We start from the raw sequence: 27,826 nt of genomic DNA on the forward strand, positions 1-27,826 counted from the left end.
CTCCAAAAAAAATTTATGAATGTGTAGCTGCTTAGGGCTTCTATAAACTACCAGAGTCAGAATAATTTTCTCAATGAAGTTTTAAAAAATGAAATTGAAATTTGTCCTTAATCTTGTCACATTTGGAGTTAAAGGAGGAGAAAAATACTGCAAAAAAGTAGCAAGGATTTGAGGAGCTACTGGCTGCTGCATCTATATGCACCGCCGTCTCTATTTTCATGCTTTTTTGTACTCTCATTTCTTCAAAGAACTAGAAATAATAATACAAAAGAAATCCCTGTTTTAATTAATTTATTGTAACAGTGAATGGACAGCAAGCCACCTTGCACCAGGCCAGATTTGGCCCACAGGCTGTAAACTGAGTATCAGTGCATTATATGCAAAATCCTACAAATGGTGCCTATTGAAGCACATGGAGAAAGTGACAGAGAGGGAGAGCAGGAGGGATGAAGGAAGCGACGGGGGGTGATGTGTGGGAGGGGTGGGGGTGTGTGGATTTGTTATTTGCTATATTGCCTAATCCCGGCAGCATCACACACCAACACCATCTGTCACCATTCACATTTGGACTCAGCTGCCGGGTACTGACGGGTACTGGCAGGGAGAGCTCGGGTGGTGCGGGGTTTCGGACACCTCCCGCAGCCTGTGGTGTGCACAGAGCGTTCGGGGTCTGTCTCTCACGCTCGAGCGGAGGCGGAAGGAAGAAGAAGGGGTTTGTGATTTGCCAAACAGCATCAGCAGCAGTCTGATGGTCGGGCGCGCGCAGATTGGAGCGGGGAGGATACAGAGCAGGGAGAGGCGCACGGGAACACTGTGATGCGGTGACACATGGCAGTCTGCACCGCCTGTACGCTCTGACTGCAGCGTCCACTTTCCATTCACCGGGAGAGGCTGCTGGGCACTGGGATGCTGAGAGGCACTGCTGGGAAGCTGGAGGCTTCTGCAACCACCGACCGGGATCAAGCACACAAAAACAAGCTCTGAACTGACTGGGGAATACACAGACCGCTGATCGGATACCCTGCTGATTATTTAGCCTCTCGGTAAGCCCGATCCTGGCCCCACCTGTCATTACCTGCAGTGTTTAGTAATTGTAGCTGGGGCTGCTGATATTAACGATACATTTTACAGCAATCACAGTGCAGCAACAATTGTTCTCTATTGGCATTTTGATCAGCATCTATTGCTCTGTCTTAACTATCACATTTTAGCCTCCGAAAAAATATGATCCTTTGCATATTTTTTATTTTATTTTATTTTTCATAGCCTATATTAACCATTTTTGGGGCCTGTGCTGAAAGCTTAGCCAACTCAAGGTGACATTCATTAGCTAAATGTTTTTTTTTTTTTAATTTTACCATCAGGTGTTAAATGCAGTTCCTACAAAAATGTTAATATTAGATGTTTTAAATTTCTTAGTAGTCTAGGCTATTTGAAAGTTTCAGCAGAGCAAACTTTTTTTAATCAAAATTTCCCCAAAACGCCCCAGTTTAGGGGGCGTTGAAACGTGCAATTAGAGAATAAATTACCCAAAAATTAGCGAGTAATGTCTAAAAAGTACAAAAAATCTACCCGAAATTTGTTTTAAAAAACAAAAACAAAAAACGACTGGGAAAAAGTGCTTGAAATTATTTTGTAACAAAACTTTGAGTGTGTAATTATTATAGGCTAATTTTTAATTTAATCCCCCCACGATTGAGTTTTTCTTTTGTATAGCCTACCCATTTGTATAATAATGTATAATATATTTTATAATAGGACTTACCCTTGCATTGTAACAAAATTTAGCACATAAACACATTTTCATGACCACTTTTTACTCTTATTTTGCTAGCTCTTGTCATTTTAACGTGGTAACATTTCAAAATTTTTATTTCCCCTATGTGCGGTACAGTGTGCCTGGGGGTTTTTGTCCCTGCCGAGCCGCCGTAGCGATGGGAGACAACGTTTCGAAGCGGTTGAAGTTGATCTCAGCTACAGAGGCAGAGATGGAGGAGCGCTCTTTTCCAAACCCGTACCCGGACTGGGACCAAGGAGTCCTTTCCACAAACTCCGAAGAAGACGGAGGCTACAATGAGCCTTTTGACGCAGAGGGAAAGGTGAGAAGTTTTACTTTTGCTTCGAAATAACTACTAACTAACTTGAGATTCTAATGAAAACTAAAGCTAACGTTAGCTTGGCTCAGGTTAGCACTTGTGTCGTAGTTAGTTGTCATTTTTAGACTTGTCAACATCTCTTCTATACTTATTCGCAATGATTTGGGTGTATTTGGACATTTTAAGAGACCGGTGGCTGGCACGGGGGTCAAACTGAGCCTTACCGAATGAAGAAAGCGTCATGCTAACGTTATATGTACACATTGAGGTCACTGGGCCCAATTTATTAATGTGCGTAGCGATACTTTTCGCCCGACATAAGTGCGCACGCAAAATTACCATCGGAATTATAACACGCGTGCAGCCTTGCTACGATGCTAATGTTAGTGAAACAGAGCCATTGTAAACTGACCGCTGTTTGCAGCCAGAACACTGCCACGCCTCCATCTCTCTGTGTATATGTCTGTGCTGCAGCATGGACGAATTTACGTTGTTTCTATCTTCATATTAGTAAATATCTTAGAAGTCGCATATAGCTGACAGATTGTTTGTCACTCTATTTAATGTTATGTTTGTGGCTGAAAATGCGTTCTCTCCAGAAGGCACATACTGCGATGTCTTCAGCGAGGCTATATAGTGCAGGGGTGTAAATATAGACAGTGCATACAGGGCAGTTGCGCTGGGGCCCGTGGGGTGGGGTGTGTGGGGGCTAGTAGAGAGCAGGCCCTCAGACAGTCAGAATGTTTACATACACAGTTAAATTGAGCTATGGTTATATTTCAATTAGGCCATTTCATTGGACTACTGTCCTTGTCCCAGTATAAAAGCACCAGTGGGGTAGAATGGACTCACTGACGGAAGTATATCCGACTCTGCCATGGCAGGTAGAGATATGCCCTCTTTCTGCTAGTTGTAATACATTTATATTATTTAAAATGCCACAATATCGATGCATCACAATAACACCTGGTTATTTACAGTAACTTTGGGTAGAAAACCACTGCATCATGTACATATAATCAAAAGGCACAGAGCAGGCTCTTGTCTTCATCAGTTATTTTAAATCATTTTATCTGGGTGTGTTGGTCCGGTTTCAAGAAATTCGATTTAGTCTAATCTCAGTTGGACTGTCATGTTTACATGTATTTTAAAAGTCCACTTTTAGTTGACCTAACACAATAATTAGACTTTTTTTTACATCATGTAAACTTACTGAATGTGTTTGACTGAGAATAGGACCTTGCAAGTGATTTATGTTGCGTTTGCATGGAATAAGGCAGATGTAGACTGCAAACAGGCAACACCTGTCTGCCCAATATACTACAATTATGACAACATTTAATTATACATGCATACAGTTAAACAGATACAGTGCCGCCTTAACCGTGAATATTCATTGACTGTGAGCGGGCAACAAACTAACAGCTCTCCAGGTCACTTATTAATAATATTTTTAGGTTGCTGTGTGGTCAGAAAATGTAACAAAGTTTCTATCGGAGCTCTCCAAATACAAACATACACCTCACCTGCTCATACTACCAGAGCTACTATTCATTAAGTCAGACTGTTACTGCAGGGGTGTTAAACGTGATTATTTATTCTCCGTAAGCTTGAAACAAACTCTATAGCTCATACATTTGTAGTATTTGCAATTCACAGTAGTGCACCATGATAGCAAAATGAGGCTAAATACTCACGTTCTGGAGCCCTGCAGAAGCCTGCTTAATGTGTGTGTGTGTGTGTGTGTGTGTGTGTGTGTGTGTGTATGTGTATGTGAGGCAGAGAGCTGTAGGAGAGAGTGAGAGAACTGAAATGCCTGTGGCTTATAGTTTTAAGCAAGATCATGCAAGATCATACAAGCACAGTGTAAAGACCATATAAAATAAACAACAACAATACACAATTTTGCATTGTTAAATGCAAATGTGAAGAATAGTGTATGTTAGTTTCTGTGAGTGTGTATGTGTATTCAGCTGGAGGAGGTGCGATTGGCGCGACTTTCACCCGGCGCTATCTTGTAAACAACGTGTCAGTTTATACTGAATAATCGCAATATTGTCATTTTATATATCTCACATGGAACAAGCCGCAATACATCAATTATATTTGATATATCCCCACCTCAATCAGGAATTTGCAGTTGCATGTATCTGATTGTCCAGCACAGCACCTTGCAGAATGATGCTGCCATGCTTTGCTGCAAAGCTGGACCAGGTCATCTTTTTAGCCTGAGGATCCTGCATGTGCATGTGTGCAGGTACCACTATCTCCTGATAAGGCTCTAAAAAGAAAAAAACTGCAGTGTGTTACTGGTTCCATCCAGCTCTAGTATTGTATGTATTTGTGTGTGAAATATATTCCAATAGCTCTAATAATGAGTTGTGTTTTGTGTAAATTGTGTCATTTTTAGACGTACTCCCTCATTCCTCTCATTGGCTTCTCTGAACATCCCATTGTAATTCCAAACAGTAACATTTATTCTTGTGGAAAAATCCTGTGTGTCACTTGCCTCTGCTTTGTTCTTTATCCTTCACCATTGATCCCTTCATCCATGGACGACTGCAGCAGTGAGTCAGAGCAGAGAGAACAGAAAGGCTTGGTCATAATCCTCCATGCTTGAGGACAGAGGGCAGGCTCTGGTCAGGCTCTTCGGGTTTTAGCCTTTTAGCACCGTCTGATTTGTTCAGACGTGACTGGGAAAGAAATGATTTTCTAACGCACAAGTGACTGATTTGGAGCAGGATGCAGACGAGAGCAGACTGCATGTTTATTGATGGTACTAGTTTCCTTGGGGACAGCTATACATTTAAAAGGGAGGCTATCTATGCAAGTATCTATCTATGCGAGTGTCAACTTCCCCACATCCAATAAAGAGCAGGACAGAGCTACCACTACCCTTGATTCTGATACCGCTCCTGTGTGTGTGTGTGTGTGTGTGTGTGTGTGTGTGTGTGTGTGTGTGTGTGTGTGTGTGTGTGTAACAACAACCGTGAAAAAAAATATATTTTCCCAGGAGGGACTTATTTTGCCTCTTAAAACAAATGACAACTCTCTCTATAAACAGTATCTCTTAGCTTTTTAAGAATTCCAAAACTTGACAGGTCTGCTCTGCCTAGTAACTGTTGCTAAGGTAAGATGATGATAACAGCTCATGAGAATAATAGTGAGTGCAGACCCCTGTTAGTTTACCCAGCCTTGTATCCCATCGTGCACTGAGTAAAATGGTGCCTGCAGAAGCAGACTGGTATGAGCTTGTGAAAAACAGTCTGTACATGACTAGCTTACAGCAGCAGCAGCAGAGACTGGCAAGAGCTGAGGAACCTATTCTCTAAGCGGCCCCTGTTAATTTATCAGGCCAGTGGATAGGAGTAAATGGGCCTTGAGTCCAACAAATAGCTCCTGCGTTTCCTGTGAACCCCCAGACTCCCATCTGTGTTTGTTGGAAGAGGTGGCAAGTGAGGCACACTCACTGAAATCCTTGCTTTGATTCAGGAAGCTCCCCAGCTCCTCTTTTCATACAGTTCACGCTGTAGGCTGAATGTGAGTGGAGCCTGTAGAGAATAAATTAACTCTACCATCAAACCAGCCTTTGAAGCATAGTCTGACCTATTCTATGCTGTTAAATCTGTAAGGGTAAATAGAGCCTTGAGCCTTGTTGAGAATGACCCTATTAACATAATATATTTTCTGAAATGAATCCTAATGATGAAGAATCAGGGCATAACTAGGCTTGGGTGGTATCATGGTATAGTGGTATACCAGGGTTTCTAGAAAATCCAAAGGTATGTTTTTCAATACCGTCATAAATACATATGCTTCTCTTTCTATTAAACTCATTGTAGATAGTGCACAGCATGCACCACTAGAGCTCTGGTCTCTACTGTTGGAACAGTCAGCAGAGTTAAAAGACACCGTGACACCTAGTGGTGGAGGGATAAGTAACAGAACTGTAAACAGCCAGCAGCCAGCAGGAAGAGAGAGACCGTTTGGAAAGACGGCATGTTTTATTTAATCTTAATCTACCAAGCAGGAGTTGGTGATTGTTGGAACAGCAGGAATGGGAATCGAAACCTGGTTTTATTGAGGACCCAGTTTTGCTATATTCAAAACCCACAAATCAATAATGTTTGAGCTTATCGATATTGCTATCGAGTCCTGTGGGTCCTATAGTGTAACATTACACCTCGAGTAGAGTCACATCATTTAAATTCAATCATTAGTCAGCATACATTGATTTTACGTTTAAGTTTTTGGTATCAATGTCAATAAAAATTAATGATCAACAACCCTATTTACTTACCAAGTTCAGACTTGTAGAGTCAGGCAGAGTATTTTCTCTCTAAGCGAAGTTGGATCAAAGCCTGTCATCATGTGGTCAGTCCTTTGCTGCTTGGCAAGGGATGCAGTTTTAGCAGGAGAGCTAGTTGTGCCCCCCCCCCCAATATAATGGTAGGGGAAACACTTCAAAGACATATAGTGTACCATCACTGAAGACTAAGAAACAAGCAGATATGTTCATTTGAAAAGCTGGCTGGGGTTTTTGAATATGCTTTATGTCTCCTCCTTAGGTCAGCGCAGCATTCCAGAAGAAGGTCCAGAATAAGATCAAAGATCTTCTCCAGCAGATGGAGGAGGGCCTGAAGACTGCCGACCCCCATGACTTCTCCACTTACACCGGTTGGACAGGTATGTTGCCAGAAGGGTCGAGCACTGAGAACAGCTCCCAACCATGTTTCTATAAATGATTTTTTTAAAATTGGGTTTAACAAGAGCAGCCAGATTAAACTGTAAACAGTTAATTTACAGGTTTCATAAACTGTATGAACTGAACATGAATGAATATGAATTGTGTATAATAAGCGTGCAACTTGTTTTGACACCGCCTCTCAAAGAATTGGAATCGATAATTGTTTAGACCTGCAATCGATAAGCAAAATAAGAATTTTTAAAATACAGATAATACCCAACCCTGTTTGCTAACCTGATAAATTTGTGAAGACATGCTAATTTCAAGTGTCAGGTTCAGCCCATCATTCATCCCCAATGTTCTATCTTCACCACAGGTATTGCCTTGCTGTACCTCCAGCTGTACCGGGTGACCCATGAGGCCACCCACCTGCAGAGGGCACTGGACTACGTGAAGAGGAGCATGAGGATCCTGAATGGCCGTAAGGTGACATTCCTGTGTGGCGATGCGGGGCCGCTGGCAGTGGGCGCGGTGGTTCACCACAAACTGAATAATACTGCTGACAGCCAAGACTGTCTGTCCAGGTGAGTGACTGAGCAATGTATGTGTTTGTTTGACATGGTGCATCTAATTTCGACCACGTCGCCTTCTTAAAAAATGAGTAGCTACCAGAAAATGGATGAAGAATGAGGTACCTAAGGTTGAGGATTGGGTTGAGGTTATACACAATATATATGTGATAGAAAAGTTAACTTTCTCCATGAGACTGGAGGTGGACAGATTTAAAAGAATTTGGGAAAATTGGATAGAGTTCATAAAACCAATTAGGTCAGACTTTATTTGAGCTGTCCATCATTAGAAGAAAAAGAACCCTAGTTCATGGCTACACAGGTTGTAATGTTCTGTTTCTGACTTTTATATATATATGTATATTGTATTTTTCTATTTCTGCTACACTGGAACATGGTAAAGCTATATTTAACAGAGCATAATGTACGAGAGACAATAAATGACCTCTATGTCAGGGGCATCATTTTATTTGTGTATATAATTTAGTAAGGTTATTCTTGTATTTTGACGCAAGGTAAAAAATGAGGAAGAATTCTATGTTTGATTTAAAGATGCAGCTTTGGAGGAAAAATTGACTCAGTTATTGTGTACCAGTTGTATGCAGAATATATATTATGTTAAAATCTAAAGATTATAGGCAGTGTAAGACAATGTAGGTTTTTTTAAATTTTTTAAATCAATTTTACACAGGATATGAGTTTGATCGTTGATTTTTTTTTTATGTAGCCATTTCTCTGACTCTTGTATTGGTTTTGGATAGAGACAGGTTATTCTTTACATCTGAAGTATTACATACCTTTGTGATCTTCATAAGGCTGGTGTTAGTCCCAATCTGATACTACTATTTTTCTAGGTAATACAGCTGCAAAGTACACACTTTAAGGTGGCTTCCTTAAAGTCATAAAAATCAATCCAGTGTATAGCCTATGCCTGACAATATGAATGCATGAATAGCTTTGCAATGCTTTAGCTTATTATTATTATTATTATTATTATTATTATTATTATTATTATTATTATTATTATTGTTATTATTATTATTATTGTTATTATTATTAAATTCACAAAATAAAGAATAAAATGACAAACCCTCCCTTTAAATTTTTTGGCCTCAGTATTCTCCAGTGTTTGTTCCTCTGGTGCAGTCTGAGTTACCTCTCCTTGGAGCAGGGCGGAGAAACAACATGCACTATAGTTGAAGGCAAACCTGAGACTCCTACACTGAGCTGAAATGAAACGAGTGCTCATAACTTCAGTAAATAATGTAAATAAGTAGTGTCATATTACATTTTTGTTTATCGTTTATGTTTTGTGGCAGGCAGGGCTCAGATGCTGCTCTTACATACCCCAGAGATTGGCAGAGGAGACAGCTGAGTGGAGGAGAGTTGACGAAGGGTGCGCTCCGTGTTGCTATGCATCAGATTAAAAAAGGATTGGATCACTTAATAAGCTAAATATAGCTGATCCCAATCAGTTAAAAAAAATGCCTTTAATGGCCCCAGGTCCGATGTTTGAGATGGGATTGGGACATCCATATTGTCCAAAACCAGCAATGTGTGTACCAGCCCCCAGCCCACTGGTTCCTGTTGAAGACTTAAATCTTAAAAAAATGAAAGAATACTGTAAATGACCTATTTTCAGTAAATTCCTAAAACAGCGGGCACCTGCAGTTTTTTATCAAACATTACTCAAACAGGAGGAAATAATGAAATAGTTTTCGGACTAGTTTTAGTTGCGGATTAATCAACATTTGGTGCTTTGCTGAGTATTTCGGGCAATAGGACAGTATGTGTTGGATTGAGATAAGATAATCTACAGTGTGTGTGTTCATGGTGATGTAGGAAGTCAATAGGTGCAACAGTGTGGCTCACTGATGTGTTTCTGATGGAGTGGGGCCGACAATTACAAACAAAATAAAATAACCAAACCCATTGTGACTCTAACCATCTTAATTTTAGTCATATTGTCATATTTGATGAACTAATTCCTTTATACTGCCGCCTACCACATGAGTACAGCAAAGACTCTACCTCTACAGGCCCTAATACACAGCCAGTCGAGTCGGCATTGTTCCCTCTGCAGTCTTAAGAGATGTAATTAAGCATGCGTGCCAAGTTCAGCTCAGACAAAACGACTCAGATGTCGAAGAAATGCTGTGTAGGAGCTGGGAAAGACAGAAAAACCATGTCAAATTGGTCGTGTGGGCACACTTGCTTCAGTGAATAAGACACAGGACAAAACAACGCTGAATGTAGATACTGTTGGATGACAGCAGAGTTTCACAGCCTAATTGGAAGCGCTAAGTGTTGTGTGTGGTGACAAGCATGCAGGAAAGAGACACTGTGTGTCTGGGTCAGGTTAGCAGTAAACTGTGAATGTATCCTTGCAGTTTGAGCAATGATTTGTCAGAAAATAAACGGTATAGCTTCATAAGAGTCAGAGTTCCTGAGCTCTGTTAACCAGCAGCTGTATATAGGTGTGTGTGCAGGTCAGCCCCAAGGTTAACAACAAATTAGGGTACAATTATTGTTTATTTTGTTTGGTTTTTTTGCATGAGATTTGTTATTTGTTGAGACGTAAAAAATTGGATATTTCCATATTTATTTTATAATATACTGGTGGGGGGGTTGTCCATGTGTGGTCTGTGTGAGGAAAACTGAGTTCTGATATTTTAAACTGAGTTTATCTGTGTCATTAATGGTAACCTCAACCCTATCAGCGATTCGAACTAACAGCTGTGTGTGTGTGTGTGTGTGTGTGTGTGTGTGTGTGTGTGTGTGTGTGTGTGTGTGTGTGTGTGTGTGTGTGTGTGTGTGTTAGGCTCCTCCAGCTGCAGCGTTCAGTGCTGAGTCCAGACTCTGAGATGCCAGATGAGCTGCTGTACGGCCGGGCCGGCTACCTTTATGCTCTGCTCTACGTTAACAAAGAGATAGGACCTGACACGGTGGACGAGGGCACTATTACAAAGGTGAGAAATTATTTTTATTTTTTATTTTACTCTTTTACAGTTTATCTTGTAAAACAGTTTAGTCACACAGATCTCCATTACAGTGCATTTTATGAACAGAATAGCAGCAAAAGCAACAACAAAAAAAGTCCTATAAAATTCACACAAAATCACGAGTCAGTTCCATCTCCGACTAATAGCTAAAGGCAGCTATTGTTAACCATTCTGTTGGAGGTTGACCTCTTCCAACTTTTCAGCAAAAATGTTGGCTAGTATCAGGTTCTGTCTGCCAAAGTATTGGCCTGGTGGATTTATTGGTCTAGCTCTAGATCAAAAAGATTTAATTATTAAGTATTATCCACCTTTCTTTAGTTTTTGCTCACATACTACTTGAATCTGCTCACACCCCCCCTCCCCGTCTCTCTCCAGTTTTAGTGTCATCATTGCGCACACACCTGTCAGTGCCTCAGTATGCAGCATCTGGACTCTCTCTTTTTTTTCTCTCTGCTCTATCAGCACCTTAGAAGATATTTGGCCAAGACAGCCTTAATACTGTCCTGTCTTAAAAAAACTTGTTTTATGCAAAAATGTTTTTTTTGTCTCTGCTGTTTAGACATGGAAAGTGTTTAATCATGTGCAGCATCATTTTTTCTCTCATGGCTCAAACCCTTCATCCCAGCAGTCCTCAGTACACAGTACACGATTTCTGCATGGAAAATGTACATGTGAATATGAGACTCTGCACATGACATTTTTCTGGCTGTTTTTGGTCTGGTATACAATTCAAAAATATTCTCAACTTGGTGCCAGTCGGACGGAGCTGCATTTAGAGATATGGCTTTGTCTCTGATAGACAGTCTGACAGTTATCTCTGACCAGGGAGCATGGAGTGGGTGTGTCGCCTCAAGGTGCCAGATGCCCGTTGTACGTGAGCAGTTTGCCACATTTCTCACAAGCTCCTTCTCCTCTTTGTTAACAACAATTTTGAATTTACTCCAGATTTCAGATTTTCCTATTGTTTTGAAAACTCCAGCTTTGCTTTTTCCTTCTCAACTTCACTCGATATCTCTCTCCTGCATGCAATCCCGGAGTCCGCTGTTTATTTTTTCGACTGCCTGCAGGACCTGCAGGATCCTAATCCCAATGCAGGGCTCTACACTATGACATCATAATGTTGCACAAAAAATACTTTTCCAGCCATTATTCAACACCGTATCTCAGGAACAGAAGGGGGGACATCTGTTGTGTTGTGCATGTTTTAATAGCACCAGTGTACATTTTCCAGTTTTCAGTGTTTTATTGCTGTTTTTTTTAGATCTTTTACATTCTGATATATTATGTTGATGACGTACAGTATATACCATACACAGCATATTATTAGCTGGGCTGTGATGTTTGATACATGCGTACAAAGTGTTTGAGTGTCACCTTTGCCTCCTCTCTGCCTCCGTGGCAGAGAAGGTGAAACTGTGGAAACCATCTTTAGATAATGGACATTTTTTCTGTGAGGCTGCTGTAATAACCATCTGTTAGACATCATGCTGAGACAAAAGGGGACTAGTATCAGGGCACTGAGGACAAAGGACACACACACACACACACACACACACACAGAGGAAAGTAATCTCTCCACACTCTGTTTTTATTATTTATTTAAGCACACACACACTCACTGCAGAAATCTGCAGGGCCAGCTGTCCCCTTTTGGTAAAATGCCAGGCCAAAATACATCATATACTGTACACACACACACACACACACACACACACACACACACACACACACACACACACACACACAGTGACAGCAGGGCTAAGAGAGTGGGCAGCAGCAGTGGGCTCACAGACACTAGTGTTTGATGGAAGTATTATTATGACTGATGAAGGAATAAAAAAGTGGAGCTCTAAAGCTCTCGTTTCCTGCAGCACCACACTGCTGTTCATCTGGCCATCATTTGTGCTCATATACCTGTCAGCACCACACAGCTCAGCAGCACTTTGCACACTTTACCAAACAGTGGCTGTGCTCCAGGGGGCTGTTTAGAGATGCTTTCTTCTCTTCAGCTTTGCACTCCTACCTTGGTATTGTTCTCTTTGAAGCTTTGGGAGACTTTTTCTTCCTCATGTCAAGATACACTCTCTGACTGACAGTTTGCTGAACAAAGGCTTTCAGCTGAGGGTTGTGTTTTTGAAAAGTTTCTATTGTTTGGGTTGCAGCCAGTTACAGTATCTACAGTTTTACCGGCCCCCAAATAAGTGGAAAATGTACGTACGTGTATGTAGAAAGTCTTTTCCGGCAAATACCAACCTGTCAGCAAAGATATGAGATTTTCACGGTATGATAATGTACTGAGAAAATTTTGTGGTTTTACGGTATCACGGTATTACAGGATTATTATTATTATCAGTCAGAATGATCCTTAAGTGAATGAAAACTGAAGGGTTAGTTTTGGTTGAACAAATTTTCCCTTTTGAAGCCATTTTTTAATGGAGATTAAAAATAACTAAAACAAAGGGGAGATTATCTGTCCAGTTGCATTTTTTTCAATATCGTAGATAAGCAAATGCACACGGTATGATAATCCGCGACTTTCATATCATAGTATACCTTAAAATCTGTGTATCGCTGTAACCCTACAGCCAACATCGCCTTGGCAAATTGTAAAGTTAGTATGCCACTGTCCTGCTGTGTTACTGCTTATGCTTGACTGAGAAACAAAGCAGCTCCTCCACATTTCAGTGCTGAAATGAATTTGACAAGATAACTAGTCTAGACCACTGCTAAACTTGTCCATGATCAGTAAAACTTGTCTCAGAGTCTCACCTGTAGTAGGCTAACAAGGTTAGGTCTTGATGAAAGGATGAAAGGTCATGGAGCATCCAGAATGGAATGGGTTCATCCTCTGGAGAGCAACAGTGTTCTTAGTTGTTTTTGAACGATTTTATTGTGTCTCCACACTGGCAGCAACTGTGGACAGAGGCATTATGTTTTTGAGTCTGTCCCATTTGGTGAACACAATATCTCAGGAACAACTCCTAAGGCCACCTTGCACGGGACTAGTATTACGAGGGTAATTTGTAATAATTGCTGAGGATGTCTGTGATTTTAATTCTGTCTAAATCAGCTTTGTCTGTAATTTATATATTAAAATTTCCAATGCATATTGGACACAGAGGTCATGGGATATTATTATTCCTGTGCAAATCAGCATCTCTATGATTTGCTGCTAATGCTGCTGGGGTTTTTTGTTTTTTTAGCTGGACTTAACTTTAGCTGGACTAACTGGAATAAGCGTTAGTTGCTGCACTGGCCTCCCTCAGTGGTTAGAGATAGGGACTGTTTGTTAATACTTAGGGGGGAAGTTACTTATAACTTGAAAATGTAGTATTTTATATTTATTTTAAATATATATATATATATATATATATATATATATATATATATTTAAATAACAATTATAATAATAATGAATAAATAAATTATATATATATATATATATATATATATATATAGAGAGAGAGAGAGAGAGAGAGAGAGAGAGAGAGGAATAAAGTATGGTCCTGCAACACCTAAAACAAAATCAATATTAGTTTGAATTAATTTGAGTATTTAATCCTCTTTACCTTACACAGAAGGACTAGCCTATCTGATGGAGGCAGCAGTACAGTAAAGTGACTGTTTTTGTCAGTGGAGTTTGGTGTTTTTGATAAAACAGCTTCAAATCCCCGTTGGTAAGGGCTGTCTTACGTAATTTCTATACTACATAAGGTACCCAGGTAATCGGGTCCCGTGCGAATAGGGCTTTTAGAGTAGGTAGCTTATCTGTGTGTGTGAAAAGGCAATCATCAGTTATACGCTGGTGTTTGTGTGTGTGTGTGTGTGTGTGTGTGTGTGTGTGTGTGTGTGTGTGTGTGTGTATGCAAGTTTCGGTTATGTGTGGGAGAATGCCGACATGTAACTGTAGTGGGGCAAATTAATTGCACTAAAATGTGGCGGCCCGAATTTGGATTGAATCATGTCCCCAAGAATCAAATTAAATTATGAAATTCCAGATGATTCATACCCTTGCTGCACATGTGCTTTATGATTGTATGTAATTATCTGCTAAAAAATATCCCCCCAAAAAAGATCATCAATATGTCAATATGACATCACTTAGCAGTGGGCTGCTTTCCAGGCTCCAGAGTCTGCCCATGTCAGATATACTGATAGCACTGGCCGTCAAACATTCAAGTAAGTCTGAGTCCTATCCAGAGCTCTTAGATTAGAGTTGGCCTCTTGGTGCTAAATCCCACAGGCCTCAGTTTGTTTACAGTGATTAATTTTCCCTGCAAACAGATTAATTCTCCCTAAATTACATGCTCTGCCTTCAAGAGAGACAGTTGATTGCTTATTGAGGGGTGTGTCTGTGTGTGTCTGTGTTTGTGTGCTTTCTATCTTGGGCACACATAGGAGGAGGTGCCAGCTGAATGTGTATGGAAGCTGAAGATCCGTGTGTGAATACATTTAAATGTTTTTTTTTCCCAAAGAAAGTGTCTCTTCTCCCCTCTGAGGTGAACACTGTGATGATAAGCTTTTGTTGGGGAAAAAGAAAGATGCATTTGACGCTAGGAGAGGCAGCGATGGCAGCATGGATGCATACAGGACTGAAGGGAGGTGTAAATGAACAAGCTGGCTGTAAATCTGCTCTGTCATGAGAGAGGCAGTGCTGCAGCAGCAGAACTGTTTTCCTTTCTTTTCCACTCTATCCTGCTCAGGGACAACGTAAACTGCTGACTCAGAACCCATAGCCCCGAGACATACACCCTCCCACACACCCCGCCACCTCGTGCACACTTGCAGAGTTTATATTCTACTGTCTTTGTTGTCCTGTAATATTGTTATGATAAACATCTGTATGGTCGTGTTAAGGCAACCAAAGAATTATCGCTTCTTAACCAGCATCTTTTTTGCCCAAACGAGGTTACATGGATCTGTTTCATGGCACAACATGGTGCAACGTCAATTTAAATGAATCCCAAAAATGAGTCAAGTGCAAGAATGCACACTGTTACAGCCTAAATGTTACTATATAATAATTACAAAGCACTGATCAAAAACTGTGAACACCAGGCTGCTGGACCTGTTTTTATTGCCATTTTGCTAAAAGATGGTGTGATGCACTCACATTACTCCCAATCTGCACAGACATCACAAAATATCTTGTCCTCTTGGCCCAAGACTAACAGTATTACAAACTAGCTAAAACAGAAGGAGACACCATCAAAGTGTAAAAAAAAAAAAAAAGTTGAAGTCAGGAGTACAGGATGAAAGCCTAACATAATTGAATTAATGATATATGTTGTAATGGCAGGGGTGTCAAAAAATGTAGTTTTAATGGTAGTCAGTGGGTGCCAAAATTGGACTAGGGGGCTGAAAATAACAAGTTTGATTACACATTGTATTGTAGACTTATTATAGGATTTGAGTTTGAAACTCTAAAATTAACCAAAAAATATGCAGCCTGGCTAATATTTATATTATATGCCAGAATTATAGAAAAAAAGGGGGGGCACAAAAGCCATCACAAAATATCTTGTCCTCTTGGCCTGAGACTGACAATATCACAAACCACCTTAAACAGAAGGAGTCACCATCAGTGTTTGCTTTGTGATTACATTACAGTTACAGCACTAGTCGGCTCAGATGCAAACAAACTAATGTCATAGCATGCACATTACACCCACAAACACACACACAGGGCTAATGCAAGCTAGCAGCGCCATAGCCAGCTTACCACATAAAAGAAATGATCAACACAGTAATCTACGTTATTAAAATGTTAACTTTGATGCGTGTATGCATCTAAAACTGAGACAGGGACCATATTTGTACTCCTGCCTTTAAGATCAGACCTGAGTGGTGCTGCCAAATTTGGGACTTGAACTAGACTCAAGACCCAAAGTTATATTTTTGCTTTATTTGACCCATTACTGACTGCTGCCTGGTCAAGCTAAACCATGTCCCCTTTCCCTATTTAATTGGTTTATCCTTGCAACACATTGGATGCTTGGATACAGATGTCTGGCAGAGTCAGAGAGAGAAAGAAGACATTTATTAATAAATACTTTGAATTCGACCAGAGGCTGAAGCATAATGCAACAAAAAGGCCCACACCTGACCTGAAACCTGACATTTGAGGGTCAGGTAGCAGATCTCAGCAGAAATAATCATATATACAGCACATGTTGACACTGTGACCTCGGAGAAAATGATTTAATCTCTGGTCTCTCTCTTATTGAGGTCAGCTGTTGACCTCAGCTAATTTGCTCCTCTCAGGGGTTGCTTGGCCTTCTGTTATTATTCCACATTGACCCTTTCATTGTGGGAGGCAGTGATGCATGTGTGTGGGACTCAGATCGCCTTTAACAGTATCAAATGTTAATAGAATCTAACTTGTCCAGAGTTAGCCTTTGTTTATTATTATTCATGGTCTTGACCTTTCTCGCTTCATTTAATGTTAGTGCTCAACACAATTTCTGTGGACACACATATGTTACTACACGGAAAATGCATAAACTGTGGGAAAGATAAATTTAGTGTAATTCCAGAGTTCCAAAAATAAGCTGCTGAAATAAGAAATGTATACACTTTGGGGGCTGTCCTTTAGAATTCTTATTGCTGTTGTCTACTGTCTTTATCAGCGAAGTTACAAGTATGTAAGTCCAGCAGTCTTGTGCTTAGTTATTAGGCAGAGTGAGAAAGTTGGATACAAATCTATGTATTTGAAAAATAGAATAGAAGTCAACGTCACCTTGCAGTGCTGGAAAAATCTGAAAGTTAAAGTTAGCATCCTGTGGGTATCAGTTCAATGTAAACAACTGAGGCACACCTGTTTGGAGCATTCCACAGGTAAACAGGCAAACTGATAACAGACGATAGTATCATGACTGGGTAGGAAATATGCAACCTCAGTTCACAAACAGGTACAGCATGAGGTTCCCCTGGGATCTGTAACATACACATCTGGGAAGGTACCAAGAATTTTGAAAGGTAAAAATAGGTTTGGGGCAACATATGCTGCCATCCAACATCTGTTTTTTAGGGATTTTGGTGATTATTCCAGTAACATAATGCGCATCCACATTCTGCGTTTGTCTGTATTCACGTGTTACAGCTGTGAGGCTTTGTAGTAAAAAAGTGTGGATACCAGACTGTCCTGCCTGCAGTCCAGACCTGTCTCCAAAATGAAAATGTGTGACACATTATGAAATGCACAATATCATAATGGAGGCCCAAACTGGGCAAATTGAGTCATACATCAAGCAAGAATTTCGTTTTCAAAAGATTGGTGTCCTCTGTTCCCAACTTTTTTGGAATATGTTGTAAGCATGAAAATCAGAATGAGTGTCAGTTTGAACATCAGATATCCTCGTAATTGTGTATTCAATTGAATATAGGTCAGAAAGGATTTGCAAATCATTGCATTCTGTTTTTATTTATGTTTACACAATGTCCAAACTTTTTTTAGTATTGGAATCATACTTGCCAAAGTCTGTGCAAAAAGCTGTTAAAAAAAAAAGTTTTTATTTTATTTAATTTTACCTGGTGTCGCTCTTGACACAGTAGCCCCAGGAACATAATGATACCATGTCCTACAGCAAATGAGCATCAGACAGTCACATTACATTGCAAGCTCTCTGTCCAAACTAAATCTCTTAAATATGCACTTTTATTACATAATTTAAACAAATCAGGTAGGCCTAAACATCTGCTGTGCACTGATCACAGATCAGCATTTTGTCAGATGACAGTCACACCTGTCATTTTCCTCCTGAAACTTTTCTCCCATTACAATCCTCAGGTGGTGACTGCAATCATGGAATCAGGGAAGAACATGTCAGCAGAGCAGAAGAAGACGGACCGCTGCCCTCTGCTTTATGAATGGCACAAGAAGCAGTACATTGGTGCTGCTCATGGCATGGCTGGCATCTATTACATGGTCATGCAGGTAAGAGAGGCTGAATGGGTTCATTGGATGGTTGTAGGTGTTGATGCTTTGGCCACATTTTCACTTTGTGGTCTAAGCAAAAACTGAGATATGTGGCACATAGTACAATTTTTAAAGACTTAGTGTCTCATGCATTTATAAGTCATGAGTGTGCTCCTCGATAAGGACAGTTTTCTTTCTTAAGGCAGCTTAGATTTTCATTTTTGTTCCTTTCGACACAATTTGGTTTCTTCTGATAGTAAATGATATGCCGAGACTTAATATGGGGAATCTATGAGATTAAAATCAAGGTACAAAGTCAGAAACAAAACTGAAATCTAAAACCCAAGTCTTAAAGACCTAGCATAATGAACTGTTGACTTTCACTGTTTCTAATGTTCTGCTGCTCCGTCGCTGCCCAGAGTACACTCTGTGCTCCGGTAGTATGATGCAATTAATACCAATTAATCAACAGCACTCCTAATAAACGATCTAGCTCTAAAAATAGGAAATCTGTTTGTAGCAGCAAATGATTTAAACATGAAGGGCCAACACAAATGAATGGATGTTTAGGAAACCCTGCTGTCTCAAAGACAGAAATCATGTCAGTTCACCAGCTTAGGCAGTATTTTCATGCTAGTTTGGTTAATCCAATTTCCCATTACAGAATGTTAAAAGACCTAGATTGGAATTGATGCACAACGCTCAGTGACTGGATTTAGTGGAATTGAACAGCTTAAATTAGGTCAGAAGTTGCTCTGTATCGGAAAAAAAGCAATATGACAGACACGCATTGATTATATTTTAGTTCCCTGTAGTGTAATGTTCTCTGTGTTTCTGCTTCAACCACAGAGGCTCCTATATACCACTGTTGTTATTCTGTCAATAGCTTGTTTTACACGCTCACTACTCTTCTCTCAAAGATAATCTATTCCACTCTGTCTATGCTTTGCTGTGCACTGTGTTATATTGAGCAACAGAAAAAACACAATAAGTCAGGTGCCATTATTAGTGTACATGTATTGGTATACTTGGGGCAGTTAATGAAGCCGTGCAAAAATGTGACTTGTTTGACGGGCTTAAGCAGCTCACTGCTGTGACTGAAGGCGGTGCCTCTCTTTCTTTGGCTGCAAACCAGAGAGTCTGTCTGAGTCAGCACGCTCGATCTAAGCTTGTTGCATTTAAAAAAAATAGAAAATGCGGTTCAAGTGATTTTCAGGAAGCATCCGATGTGTTCCAAACGTTATTCTTTCATTTCACCACAGAGGGTGGTTTCCTATCCAGAACAATTATATAGCATGAATAAAACATGGTCTAAATGAGTAGATCAATATATTAGCTGTTATAATATTGGTGCTGGTTTTTGTTGTCAGAATTAGGACCTCAATTCCTTTCAGCCTTCTGCCATTAAGATAATCTTCAGCCAGAGGTTAGTCAGGCCCTCTTGGCAAAAGTGTCTTTCGTTCATGGTAATGTGTTAAAATGGGTTTAAGCTACACTAATGCTTAGATGTTAGCCACAGTTCTCCAGTGATTCAGCTTCATTTCTTGGCAAGAAAACCATCCTTTGATGAGTGGACATTAATCAGTCGTCCAGAGTTTTACAGTTGGCCTAATGTCTGGTGTTTGAAGGGTCTTGCTGTCCTGGGCTGAGAGCCAGTAGAGGAGCTACTAACTTCTTTACATCACAAGTGCTTTTGGCTGCTCAGTTGAGGCAGTTTCTCTGTCAGATGTGATCAAAATGTTGCCTGCATATGAGAATGAAGTAGATCTCAATCTGCCTGCTGTCTGAGCCCAATGCACCTTAAAGCACTTTTAGATTTATTGTCAACACCTATAAACTTAAGCTCAGGTAAACAAGCCCAAAAAAGATGCATATACAGTACCTTTGGGGAAAAGTCAGTTCACTTTTCTATTTAATTATTTCTTGGAAGCATCAAGCATCAGGGACCATAGAAGTTTTGTCTTTTTGCATCTATGGTTTATTTATGGTTTATATATTAAGAGTAGCAGTGCAGTGCTATACAGTAGAGGATGACACAGCCGTGACTTTTTTGCCTAATGCTAACCATTGTGACAGCCCGGGCTTTTGTGTCTGCGCATGCATTAGTTGACATCAAAATAACAGCTACGTCATCCCACCATGTGCATTTGTTGACATCACCTTAACTGCATCCCGCAGTGTAAACAACTGATGCAGAAGGTCACTGCCAGAGTGACCATGTGACGAGTTGGGATGAGAGCGTGTTAGAAATTTCCAGTTTCAACAATCACATCAGTCACTGAACTCTTTTTTCCTTAATTTCTGCCTCCTGTTGTGACTCTGTCTTCTTAGTTGATTTCTGCGCTACCTTAAAAATGTTGCATTTCCAAAGCAGGATAATAACTCAGACTCAGATGACCAGAAATAATGAAACTTTGTCTCTGTCTCTCTCTAGCCAGGAGCGAGGGTTAATCCAGACATTTTGTCAGAGCTGGTCCGTCCCAGCATCGACTACGTCCGCCACAAGAGGTTCCGTTCTGGAAACTTCCCGTCATCGCTGAGTAACGAGAGTGACCGGCTGGTTCACTGGTGCCACGGAGCCCCTGGTGTCATCCATATGCTGATCATGGCTTACAAGGTGAGACCTGTTTATTATGCTTCGTACTGTGTAGTCCTCATTGTGTAACATCACCAGTTTAAAAACAGTTGAACAGATTCGGTTTCTTTGTGAACTGGCCAGCCTGTCCGACACTGGCACCCTGTGGCTCGCCTCTGCACTGCATGACATCTCACTGTGTTTCAGATATGTTTGAGTGTGTAGTTACCATTGTCAAGAGAACACTTGTAAAAGTGGTTAATCTTTTTTATTAAACACACACTTTATCTTGTCAGCACTGAACTTGTGAGAAGATTATGACAAAGACAGAATCTGAATCCTCCCCTCCAGACCAGCTATCTTTCATTTTAATAGCTTGGCTGGGCAGACACACACACACACACACACACACACACACACACACACACACACACACACACACTGCAGTAATGCATTGTGGGCTAATTTCTTCTTTTCTTGGCCCATTAGAGAGCCACTTGGCAGCTAACGCACTGCTATGCAGCCTTTCTTATTCTTCTCACCAACACTGAGACTCTTTGGCACCACACAAAGAACAAAGCACAATGGGAGACACGATTGCTTATCACTGTCTCACTATTAACAGGACACGCAACACATCTCTCTTTTTGTTGTTGCCCGAGGAGCATTCCAATGGCTGCATATATTTTGTCAGTAAATGTCTCAGGTAAGCAGTTACAGCTGTAGTTTCTACCTGCTGTGTTTTATTTAAAGCTTCTGTTATTAAGCACTGATTTACAGTAAACTGGAGGCTGCATGTCGAGTTCTGTTTCAGAACACATTGGCATATTCAAGCAGACACTGTTTCACTGAGCGATATTATTGGATATCTGTCATCACAGAGAAGTTCAGACTGTTTCAGTCTCTTATTGTTTTGACACAAGTAAAGCTGGGAGCATCACTGCTAACAGGAAGATATCAAGGGCTGCAATAAGTGCCAGATCACTGTTGTTGCTATGCAACGCATAACAGCTTTTCTATATAGCATTTATATAGCATTTATATAGTTCATTTGCTCACCTCAAAAAGGTGAAATGGTAAAAGATTTCCCTTTGAAACAGGTCAGTGAGGATCATGCTGTTTTTCTCATCTCAACCAACAGTCCTCTGACATCATCAGTGTGCTGCTACCGTGCTTCTTTCAAAATTCCTCTGACCTTCTATAGACTGCAGATAACTTATCCAAATTGAAGTAAGTCAAGGTAAACAAAATCCGGGGTCCAAAAGTCTAGAATATTAGTGCCGTAGCTTGCTAAGTATTAAAAAGCTATATTAACAAGTACAGCTGCTAATAAGCTAGAATATTGTTCACATTGAAGAGTAAGGATAATAAGTAAGGTTAATATTGTTTTTCTGTTGCAAATACCTTTTGCATGCATCTGTACCCCACAGTTTGCTAACTGTAGGCAAGTTGGTTTGTATACAACGTATCCATGACAACGCACAGAGCCGCCCATAAACAGACAAGAGGCTGTGCGTTGCAAATTGCAGTAAAAACCGCATTTGAGATGAATATTTTAATTTGGCTCTATGCATGTCCAAGTAATGTCTCTAAAACCTGAATATTACTGGCACATCCCACATGTCTTAATGGGAAAATGCTAAATTTGGAAAACGGCCTGTTTTGGAATATGCTATTTATATGACTGTTTCAAATTCACAGTATTGTCATTTTCAGAATGATAGGGGAATATTGGTGTGCATGTAACTATAGACAAAGTTATGCGAAGACATGTGGATTGCACTTGAATCATGGTCATGTTCACACAGTTGTACTGTGAGCATCAAACTTGCAAGCTGCATTTGTTGTTTTCTTGAGCTAATCTTCTTTACATACTGTATGTCACATGGAGTGTTGGCAATATGTTTTTTCATGAAGCCCACAGGGCCAGGTGTTTCCCACCTTGGCTGTTTGTATTGGATTAATCATTCAGCCCTATTTATTTCCCACTAATGAGGTCTGGACATGTGGGAGCATTTAGTCTTTTATGTTGGCTCAACTCTTATCTGTTCTCGAGGGAGAGATACAACACACCAACCAGCCTGTCAGCCATGTTTTTCTGTCTCGAATGGGCGCTGTAATACAAGGAGTAGGACATACTGTGGTTGTTTGGTTTGATGCCAGCATATATGTAAGTATTGTTTCCCTGAGACATTTCACAGAGTATAAAGCAATGTTTTCAGCAGATCAGACAACTACCTCGTCCAAACTGGACAAGATGACTGCACAATTAATCACACAATTAATGAATGCTGATATGTCTCATGAATTTGAAGTGCGAGTGGTTCAGGGTTTCCCACACAGTCGTTCACATTGTGTCAGCAAGTTAGAAATGAATGTGGCCAAGACTAAAGAACTGATTATCTGGACAAAACCAATATCTGAAAACTGAGCCAGTTTCGCTTGATGGCCAACATGTTGAAGCAGTGTAAAGCTTTAAATATTTTGTTGATGTTCTTGACTTCCTGGTGAGCTTCTTTGGAAATACCGGCTATATTTTGATGCTCACAGCGCCTCTCTCCTCTCAAGAAGCTTAGCCTGGGTGTTAATCTGTAGATTTTAGATTTCGTGTATAAAGCTACAATTGAGAGCGTCTTAACTTTTTACCTTCCTGCTTGGTTCGGTCACCTAAACTGTACAGGTAAGAGTAAACTTTATTGAATTGTGTCGACAGCAAGTAAAATAGTTGTCAAGCCACAAAAGACCTCAAGCTTACTTTTTACAGAAAGGACGCGGAAGAAAGCGAGGAGTATCTTAGCAGAAAGCTCCCATCCTCTCTTCAACCAGTTTGAGATCCTGAGCCCTGAAGGTGTTATAGAGTCCTTCATCTCAAGTGCCATCAGTATTCTTAACTCAACAAAGTGACTGATGCGTTTTAAACCACAGGCAGACAGTGACATGAATTGATTTAATGTGTTAGCTGTACCAGGTTTTATTCACTGCTTGTGTGCTTTTTGTCTGTGTTGTGTTCTGTGTTTGGTGGAGCGAAGACAAATTTCCACCCCTGACAATAAATATTATTCTATTCTTTTTATCTATTTGTAGGGGGCTGCCACAATTAAAACACCTGCTGCCACAAATTGAGTTTTTTTTTTAAATATTATTTTTCTCTTTTTCTCTCCATATTTTCTCTCTTTCCTTTTTGTCATGATTGTATTTCATTTGTTATGTATGACATCTATTGCTTGTCTGTCCGTCCTGGAAGAGGGATCCGTCATCATCCTCTGCTGCTCTTCCTGAGGTTTCTTCCTTTTTGGGAGTTTTTCCTTAGGTGATGTGAGGGTCTAAAGGCAGGGATGTCATATGCTATAAATCCCTCTGAGGCTGTGAAAATGAGCTTAATAGATAAAATTGACTTGACTTGACTTTAAAAAAAACATCAGCTACATTCATTTGGCTTCATCTGTGTGTCCCCAGGTGTTTAAAGAGGAGAAGTACTTGAAGGAGGCTGCAGAATGTGCTGAGGTGATCTGGCAGCGGGGCCTGCTCAGAAAAGGCTACGGCATCTGTCACGGCACTGCGGGCAACGGCTACGCCTTCCTGTCCCTTTATAAGCTCACCCAGGAGAAGAAATACCTGTACCGTGTCTGCAAGGTAAGATTTTAATACTTAACTGTCCATTTTGAGTCTGATAGTCTTATAGGAGTGCGATCTTTACTGTAACCCAGTGGTGGTTAACATTTTTGTGGACTAAAGGTTGAGTTAGCTGTAGCTCTCTGACTGAGAATGTATGTATGCTGGTTAAAATATAATGAGCTGCATATGTTTTGTGTCACTGACACAGTGTCAGTTTGATATTTCTGTTATGAAAGCAGCTGGAACGGCAAGGTATCAATCAGCAGGACTGCAATAAAATGGACAAGTTGTCCTCCCCAAAATCTCTGCAGTAAAGCAGGTTTATCTCAAGTTGTCTTTGGGGCTGTAGCTGAAATGATCCGATTCCACAGCTCAAAGAAAGATGTTTTGTTGCTGAGGTAGAAAACACAAAATGTCCACTGAATGTTGTTGATAGCACTTAATTAACCTTGTTTTTTTTTTTTTTTTTTTTTTTTGCATTTTCTCAAATTGCATTAAAATGTTGCTTGAATGGATAAACATGTTGATATTTTATTCCTCCAGTTTGCCGAGTGGTGTTTGGCCTATGGGACCCACGGCTGTCGCATCCCAGACAGACCCTACTCTCTTTTTGAAGGTACCAAATATTTATTATTCACCTTTCCTCCAGGCTGAATATATTCAGCTTTGACATTTCCTTCCCCTGCAAGAAACCCATCCTTTGAATCAGTGTAGGCTGAGCAGAAATTTAAAGGCAACACTTGTCTTAGATCTGTAACTTAAAGCTGTGAAGAATGGAGCAAAAACAAGTGTTGCATTTATATTTTCAGACCTGTAAATTGTGCCGCAAACATTTGCTGCTGCTACCTGTTCATCCATCAGAGGCCAGTTATGCAGCACTGTGTAATGCTATCAGTGTGAGGTTCAGAGAGGCCTTTCACTAAGCTGTAATGATAGAATTAAGTACACTACTGGCAGCATAACACCGCAGAAAAGCTTCTTTGAGTGGAAATGAGCCACTGAGTGCACAAAAGCAGGACGTCTAATCACAGCTTTGAAACTGATAGTCCAAGTAACCAGGCTTATGAAGATACAAAATACTACTTAAGTTGATGGTTTTCAAAATAATCAGTGTCTTCTTTTACTGAATTATGGGACAAAGTGCTTTCATAATAAAGCACACAGACGACTGAAATGTGTATTAATGATGATTGGGGTTTTTATAATCTTTAACATCGGTGGCTCATCCATTAGCTGCTCGGCTACCAGCTGACCAGTAACATCCAGTTATATCCACACGTACCACAAATCTGCTGGTGAGTTAATATTATTATTATTATTACCAACACCACTCACTGCCACAGCTTCCTCTACCATCCCAAACTTGTCCTTAAAGGGTTAACTTTCCAACCTGGTCACCGTTTTCCCATGTTTTTGTATCTTAGTCCATGGCTGTCGTCATGGAGACCAGAGACAGTTGACAAAGGTGGCATCCAGGAGGTGTCACTCAAAGTGATCTGCCACGCCCACACAGTCTATGTGTAATGCTGTTATCCTCAAAATGAGCTGTTTTCAACTCTGTTTTCTAATAGTTTGGAACATTTATTTTCACTCAGAATTTTGTAGATACCTAATGAGACGCTCAACGTCGATACTTACTGTTTCAAACCACATTTACAGAGGCTTTAACAACACAGTTTTAGATTTGTGAATCCTGTATTACATTTGTGAAAATGTAAAAAAGGGAGATTTTCCTGTGTTGTTCACATGTAGACCACAATGGACCTGGTCCAGATGAAAAAGCATTTTTTTTCCATGGTTTTGCATAATGCCTCCAGTGCCCTGAGAGAGCAGGGAACTCGACTGTTGGACAGTGAAATGTGTAGCTTGCAGTAATAAATGTGTTGTTGCTCTCAGGCATGGCGGGGGCCATCCATTACCTGTCAGAGGTGGCGAAGCCTGAAGCCTCCTGCTTCCCTGCCTTTGAACTTTGACCTGCCAACTGATGGGACTGAGGAGGATGAAGGGGAATGGGACAAAGTGTATTGGACAAAACTTCAGTCTTTGTTTGAGAACTGGATGAGGATGTATTTGTGATGCAGCTTTCAACCTCAGTCAGCACAGTTGATTGGTGGAGTTAACATGTGGTTTACGGAATCGAAAACATGCAAAAAGATAAAGGGAAGATATGTTTCGGACAGAACTTCAGGTTGAATGTTGTTTATCTAGTGCTGTATTAAAGAGGACAAGATTTCTCCTCCTGAATTTGGACACTTGCGTCCTGCAGGGCCTATCATAGGAACACTGTCCAAACTTGTGGACCCTTCAGCACTGAGATCCCCTGTCATCAACCGGTGTATGGGGCATAGAAATGGGCCCCATGTCTGTCCCTCACCCAATGAATTGCCAGCTGGCATGAACACAAAGAACACACTCGAACCCTTAGCCTTTAATATCATAGCACCTAGGCCAAGAAAGGGGGGGCTGTGTGTCTGTGTGTGAAGTGAACTAAAGCTGTTTTGGTATTTCTATGCCTCTGCATGCTCACTGTAATTGGCTCTTGGTGCCTCATATCCTGTCAGTGTAGTAACTTCCTCTTCCTGTGTTTGTAGGTGTGCAGTTTCACTTCTCCAGGTATATGTCACATCATGGGAGAGAAGTTTCTCTCTCATCATTCTTCTGTGGTGACTGACCAGAGAATGTTAGGCAGTGTTGTATAGCGTAGAAACAATGATTCAAGGCATTTTTTTGCCCCTTTTTTGAACAAGTCTATATCGTGTTTTGTGCTGTATCAGTCATAAATTATTTAAGCCTTACGTTCAGTTTACTACAACATGTACTATTTAGAAGAACCCATTGTGCTATTAAGTTGCATTTCAGTTGGAAAAGTGGAGGTGACACCAGGGGGCAATCCAGATTAAAAACTACACTGTGGGAACTGTCATGTTTCCCATCTTTATACACAGTCTATGGGTGGAACAAGCAGCTGGGCTGAAAGATAGTCACACCTAGTAATGGAGGGAGACGCTACAGGACTGTATACAGCAGGCGGCCGGCAGCTGTTATTTCCCAGACTGTGGTAACATTAAATTTGGTGAATTAAAGATTTGCTGTGACCAACCTGGAGCTGGTGATTGTTGAAACGCTACTAGTGTGTCATTATTTAGTGAAATCCTGCACAGTATACCTCAAAGCAACAGCTAAAAATATGCCCTTGTTTTTGCTATTTCTCTTTTTATTAGATATGTTTTTTACAGCCTAATGGATATGTTTGATCAGAAAATATAGGCTATTATTCAGTTATTACAAAAACACAACACACACAAACAAACAAAATACCATACACTATATAATATTAGAACATGTCAGTACTCTATTACATCCC

The 27,826-nt window shown here is 40.4% G+C and overlaps 1 protein-coding gene across 1 annotated transcript; it reads left to right on the forward strand.

Moving 5' to 3' along the window:
- Positions 1 to 560: 560 nt before the first annotated feature.
- lancl2 (LanC lantibiotic synthetase component C-like 2 (bacterial)) lies at positions 561 to 27,777 on the forward strand. The gene is made up of 10 exons (XM_042510847.2): positions 561 to 1,043; positions 1,895 to 2,099; positions 6,665 to 6,782; positions 7,160 to 7,367; positions 10,174 to 10,321; positions 18,144 to 18,290; positions 20,707 to 20,889; positions 24,304 to 24,480; positions 25,006 to 25,078; positions 26,359 to 27,777. Exons 2-10 carry the CDS (start codon positions 1,935 to 1,937, stop codon positions 26,433 to 26,435), a joined length of 1,296 nt encoding a protein of 431 aa, XP_042366781.1. The 5' UTR covers positions 561 to 1,043; positions 1,895 to 1,934; the 3' UTR covers positions 26,436 to 27,777.
- The last annotated feature ends 49 nt before the right edge of the window (positions 27,778 to 27,826 follow it).

This window comes from Plectropomus leopardus, chromosome 21 (genome assembly GCF_026936395.1).
Source record: "Plectropomus leopardus strain MGB_pleo_1.0 chromosome 21, ASM2693639v1, whole genome shotgun sequence".
NCBI classification, from domain to species: domain Eukaryota; kingdom Metazoa; phylum Chordata; class Actinopteri; order Perciformes; family Serranidae; genus Plectropomus; species Plectropomus leopardus.